This window comes from Miscanthus floridulus, chromosome 16 (genome assembly GCF_019320115.1).
Source record: "Miscanthus floridulus cultivar M001 chromosome 16, ASM1932011v1, whole genome shotgun sequence".
NCBI lineage: Eukaryota > Viridiplantae > Streptophyta > Magnoliopsida > Poales > Poaceae > Miscanthus > Miscanthus floridulus.
In genome coordinates, this window is record NC_089595.1 from 28,542,538 (window position 1) to 28,548,940 (window position 6,403).

The 6,403-nt window shown below is 41.9% G+C and overlaps 1 protein-coding gene across 1 annotated transcript; it reads left to right on the forward strand.

The window, feature by feature from the left end:
- Positions 1-1,420: 1,420 nt before the first annotated feature.
- Positions 1,421-5,393, forward strand: LOC136514076 (villin-1-like). The gene is made up of 15 exons (XM_066508061.1): positions 1,421-1,658; positions 1,743-1,878; positions 1,961-2,123; positions 2,213-2,363; positions 2,455-2,540; positions 2,608-2,763; positions 2,930-2,998; positions 3,085-3,153; positions 3,318-3,455; positions 3,579-3,707; positions 3,816-3,964; positions 4,171-4,321; positions 4,417-4,545; positions 4,671-4,733; positions 4,935-5,393. Exons 1-15 carry the CDS (start codon positions 1,436-1,438, stop codon positions 5,235-5,237), a joined length of 2,115 nt encoding a protein of 704 aa, XP_066364158.1. The 5' UTR covers positions 1,421-1,435; the 3' UTR covers positions 5,238-5,393.
- The last annotated feature ends 1,010 nt before the right edge of the window (positions 5,394-6,403 follow it).

The following is a 6,403-nucleotide window of genomic DNA, read 5'->3' on the forward strand; positions in this document are numbered from 1 at the left end:
GTCCTAGTCGGTTTATAATGAGAATTCCTAGTAGGATTACAGGATAATACTACTACTAAGATTACTGGGGAAGAATCCTAGTCAAGCTAGTTCTTCTCCCTTCCTTACGGGGTATCCCGTGGGTCCCGCACCGACAGAGATGAACAAAGATAGTTTCCACATTCACAGAGTTAGTTAAGAAGAGATGTATAAAAAAATATGATGAAATTTTGGCTTTTTAATATTAGATATAGATATAGACGATAATCATTAATTAAAAATAGAATATGTTAATTAGAACTTGTGTAATTGGCACACAAGCACTAATCAACATATTATAAATTATTGAAATTAGTGTTCTATCAAAAACAATTATTGAAATTAGTCTTGCTATCATAGTTACTAAATAATAATATGATATACTAATATTTTTAATTTATTTACTAATGATAAAGATTAGAAAATATGGGCAAGCTTGTTTAGAAATTTTTTACAAACGAGCTCGTTCTGCATCTATAAAGAATATTACCTTGTGCCGAATATTTCTGTCTACCAATCCACTTGTTTATTGACAATCATCTCCTATCTAGAGGTATCCACCAATCCAAACATTAAGATAAGTCTTTGGTCGGCAAAATATTTGATGGAAACTACCCACTAAATGAAAACATGGAAACCCATTCAAAAAACATATTTTAGTCATTTAAAAAAATTGAACTTGGCACATTCATAGTGCATACAAATATGTACTCACATGAAAAAGTTAAGATGCAAACTAAAACTAGAAAAATCATAGAAAATGACAAATATGGAATATCATCTTTTAGTGCGCATAAACCTAAAATTTGTTATCTTCGTATATATGAAATTCTCCAATACGAGTTTGAATTTTAACTTTTGTACGTGAGTACATATTATATACTATGAATAAACTAAGTTTAATTTTTTTAACAACTAAAATATGTTTTTTATTGATTTTCATATTTCCACCAAACTTGTGGTTTCCATCAAATGTTTTGCATACTCTTCGGCAGGTCCGCAGGTGCAATGGTGTATGGCGAACTGGCGATGGCAACATGAGACCTTCCCTCAGTAGGACGTCGGCGCGTGTCCTACAGACAGAGATGGGTACGGCGCCGCATCGGTTGGCTCGTCGTCGACACGAGTCAAAGGGCAGACGGTATTAAAGTTGCACGCTGCAGACTTGAATGCAAAGCAAGGGCGCGTGAGGTGAGCTTGTTGGGTGGTGGAGCACTGCAGCTTCAGCCCAGTGAAGTGAAGTGCTGCTCTACCAGCATTTTTTTTTGAAAGACTCTACCAGCCGCTTGCTCACCTTTCCCTTTCTCGGGTAGCTCCCCATTTTTTTACATGTTCGTTTCGGCTTATTCGTTTATATCTGTCTTATAATCCACAATTTAAACAGTACTTTTCTCAAGATTTTCATTCGTTTGCTGAAATGCTGATGCAAGACAAACCTGCTGTGTTTCGAATCCTGTCTCAGGTGCCGTTTTCACGGTCCTCTCTGGATCACAAATCGGTCTTTATTGTGGACACGCCGTCAAAGATTTTCCTTTTCAGTGGCTGTAATTCTAGTATGCAAACAAGAGCTAAAGCATTGGATGTTGTTAAGCATCTGAAGGAGAACCGACACTCGGGCAGATGTGAGATCGCGGCAATAGGTACAGCTATAGACAATTGATCTTGCAAAATAGTGGCTGGAAAGATGTTAGCTCTAATTTTGTTTACATTGTCATTGATTGTAGAGGATGGAAAGCTTGTTGGTGATTCTGATGCTGGAGAGTTCTGGAACCTGTTTGGAGGCTATGCGCCTATTCCTCGTGATTTACCTGACACAGTCAAGGAAGAGCCACCAACTGCACCATCCAAAAAACTTTTTTTGTAATTACTCCCTTCTTAATTTAGACCTAACTAGCCTGAAGTTGCATGTCGCGAGATGTTTGGTATGCTTTCCTGCCTGCAGGATCAATAAGAGAAACCTTGTTCCATTGGAGGCACATTTGTTAGATAGAGAAATGCTGAACTCAGACAGAAGTTACATGCTGGACTGCAGCACTGAAATATTCATATGGATGGGGATGACAACACTGGTTTCGGAGAGGAAGTCATCTGTTACTGTCCTAGAAGTAAGCAGATGAAACCTCATTATATTCCTTTCTTCTTCTATTACTACAGGCGTTCAATGTTTGAAACCAATATCTTTTCATTTCTCTAGGATTATGTGCACTCCCAGGGCAGGTCATTCAACGTTGTCACATTTATTATGACAGAAGGCCATGAAACTGTTGATTTTAAGCTGCACTTTCAGCATTGGCCCAGGAATGTTGAGCTAAAGTTATATGAGGCTGGCCGAGAGAAAGTGGCAGGTGTGAGGACCATGGTGATTTTGTCCATCAATTGTTTTCATCTAGAACATTGTAAAGTCGTGATAGGGTCTGATGCCAAATCATGGTACAGCTATTTTCAAGTATCAGGGCTATGATGTCACAGAAATTCCTGAGGATAAACCTCAGCAGCTCATCAGTTGTAATGGCAGTCTGAAGGTAATGTTCCCTACCTAGGTGTTGATATGTATGTACCATTTAAAAAAAACATTAAAATTGATTGCAGGTGTGGTTGGTAGACCGTTGTTGTACAAACCTCCTTAGCACTGAGGACCAGGAGCAATTGTACACTGGAGACTGTTATATCATACGGTACAGCTATGTGGAAGATGGAAAAGATTACCATCTGTTCTTTGCCTGGTCCGGTAAGAATAGTGTAAAGGTACATTCTTTGTGCATGGAACCTTTTAATATATCAAAGAAAAGGCTGTTGAAAACATGGCCACAACTATTAGGATCCAGATCTATTGCTTGGCTCTGTTTGCACATACATGTGTGGCAATTGTTCAGTGTTTTGCATGTTACTTAACCTGTGCATTTACCTGCAGGACGATAGCATGGTGGCAACATCATTAATGTCTAGCATGGCTGGTTCAGTCAAAGGGCATCCAGTTGTGGTCAGCTAATTCAGCCTTTTACCCCTAAAAAGTTCCACATATGTTCACTTGCTGTTTTATTACTTTATTTGCAACATGTATCTCAGGCACAAGTTTTTGAGGGCAGAGAACCAGAATTGTTTCTCTCAGTGTTCAGGTCACTAATCATATTCAAGGTACGCAATGCGTGTTCATAAGTGTTTTGTTCTGCAGTCAATGCACTTGAATATTAATTAGAAAAATAGGAGCGAAGCAAATGCATAACATGGAAATTAATACTTCGAGTCAGTGCAAAACTTGGATATTAATACTTGAATTTGTTGTCTTATTTTCTTTCCAGGGGGGCAGGAGTGCTGCATATAAGAATTCTGTTCTACAGAAAAATCCTAGAAATGGATATCATCAGAAGGAAGGAGTCGCCCTGTTCCGTGTTCAAGGTCTTAAACATGATTGTGTGCAGGCCATTCAAGTTGATCTGGTGAGTTTGCTAAAAATAAGGACCATACACACACAATCAGCTTCATAACCTGAATCATACATACATTACTTTGATGCTGCTCTAAAATCTTTTCCTGTGCATGGATTACTTAACTAAATGCAGGTTGCAAGTTCACTTAATTCCTCACACTGTTATATTTTGCAAGACAACGGTTTGTTCCTTACCTGGTTAGGAGGCCTCTCTTCACCAAACGATCATAATATACTTGACATGATGATGAGCAAGTTGTGTGTAAGGATAATACGGCATGCAAATCCTTCTTTTCTTCTCAGTGATGATGTTGAATCTTTACAGACCATATACATTCTCTTCTGAACTATTGTAGCACCATTTTTGCAGCTGATGAAACAATCCTTGGTTGTCAGAGAAGGCTCTGAACCGGATCACTTCTGGAAAGCTTTGGGAGGACGATCAGAGTACTCGAAAGAGAAGTGTGTGAAGGGTTGGCCTGCAGATCCACATCTGTATGCTTGTAGATTTGAACAAGGTATGCATACATTTTACACTGAACTTTAGATAATATCGTTGCATAGAATGTGTCTCTAAGCCCAAAGGATGATCTCTTTGCAGGTTTGCTCAAGGTGAGTGCTACCTTACTCCTTCCAATGATCGGCTAACTAGTATCTTGCAGGATCTGAAGCATGCTAAATAAACCCCGTTTTTTTAATAAAAAAATAAACCATGTTGTGGTTCATATCTTTAAGGTCAAGGAGGTATTCAGCTTCTGTCAGGACGACCTGGCAACTGAAGAAACATTGATTCTGGATTGCAATGACGAAATCTACGTTTGGGTTGGGTTACACTCGGATATTACATCCAAGGAGCAAGCTCTCAATATTGGCAAGGTCACTAGTGATTCAGAACTATGATTTGTTATTATTGATTCAGGAACAACGCCCTTTGAAACCTGAGTTCTCTGTTTGTTTCTACATTCCTGCAGATGTTCCTTCAGGATAGCGCTGCTAACGGTGGAAGATCGATCGAAAAAACATTGTATGCAATCACAGAAGGGGATGAGCCTGTATTTTTCAGAAACTTTTTCAGCTGGGACAATTCAAAGCAATCATCTGTAAGTTCAGAGCACACACAAATGGTGGACAATTCAAGATCTCATAAACTGCATCTCTGCAGTTCATTGATCAATGCATAAACAAACTCACCGGATGACAAGTCTGGTTTCTGTTGTACATGTAGATGGTTGGCAACTCATTTGAGAGGAAGCTGGCCGTCCTGAAAGGGGTCTCTCCAAAACTAGAGGTATTTGGCTGCTTCTGAATGCTGCTAATTCATTCAGCCCCATATAGAGCAAAGAAACTGAACCGCTCCTCAATAAAATTCCTAAGTCTAGACGGATAGCCAGCCTATCCTTAATGCTCTGTTTGACTAGATTCCTCTGTAAAATTCCTACATTATTGTCATGATATTGAGAGTTGAGAATTGAGACTGTCTGTGATGCAGACACCGGACAGAAGTATGCGCAGGCTGCCGTCGAGGAGGCCTGGGGTATCGTCGGAGCCGACCACACCGGAGCACCAGCACCAGCAGCAGCTGACGGCGAGGAGGGCTTTCGGCTCCGCGTCTGCTGGGAGGTTTGTCAGGGAGCGCTCTCCAGCTGCCGCACCGCCAATGTCATCGCCATCTCCCAAAATCCGTTCCTCGTCCTCGACGTCGTCGACGCCCACCGCAGTGGCACGGCGGCTCTTCCCTGCCTCGGTGCACGCGTCGGAGGCCGTGCACGTGGTCTCCACGGGGACAGCTTGACGACGGTGATAGCTGGCCGGAAGACGTTAGCCGTTGTGTAATCGTGCACGATTGAACCATCTAGAGTTGTACTAGACGATGGAGTTGTACCACCGGCGTAAGTACGTGTTTGTATACAGAATTTGCCTGTCACACACTGAAAGTTTCTATTTTGGAGTGTGAATAGTCGCCACTAATAAGAAAACTAATAGGTTCCTTAGGTCGGAGCGCGGACGTCCGGCCCTCGCGTACTACGCCTCCTTCACGTGGGGACTGCGTTGCTCCGTTTTCAGTACATGCGTGCGGCGTGCGCCCACAGGAGCCGATTTGTGCCCGCTCCGTTTCCTACGCCTGCTGCTCGCGTCCTCTCCCCGCTCCAACATGCATGCACCAGGGCCGTGGCTGCGGTACGTGGGTCTCACTGCATCATGTACAACACTAGATCTACTTTTACAATATTTAGATAAAAATTTCTAACATTAATCTAAAATAGATTAAACATTAATGACATACACTTGAAACATCATTGCAACATGTCCAAAATCTCAATCTACTTTTGAAACATCCAGATGCAACACTTGCAAATACAAAAAAAAGATAGATAAAACACTTGAAAAATACGTCTGAAACACTTGAAAAAAAAAACACTTAAAAATACTTGAAAAGCCATTACAAACATTCGTAACATCTAATAAACACACAACATAAGTGTGCAGCATATGCCACATCCAAATAAACACACTTACAACATACGTCCGAAAAAACAAATAAAACATTAGGATAGACGCTTGCAACATACGTGTACAACCATTGCAACATATGCAACATCCCCGGTCTACTTTTGCAACATCCGTATGAAACACTTACAAGATACCTCTAAAACATCTGAAACATTTGAATTGTATACTTGCAACATGCATCGTATCCCGGTGCGGCCTCCTTCACTGTCTGCATCGGAGCGCTGGCGCGCCGCAGCCTTAGCAGGAGGCGAGACCGGAGGGCTTCTGTGCCAGGGCCTGATGCTTCTCCTTGTGTTGACAGCGACTGTTGGCGTCGTCGGGCGACGTAGGCAGGGGAGCAGGAGCAGCAGGGTGTGCGGACGGAACAGGAGCAGCAGGGCGGACGCGCAGAGCAGGAGCAGCAGGGCAGACGCGTGGAGCAAGAGCAGTGTCGGGAGCAGCGTTAGG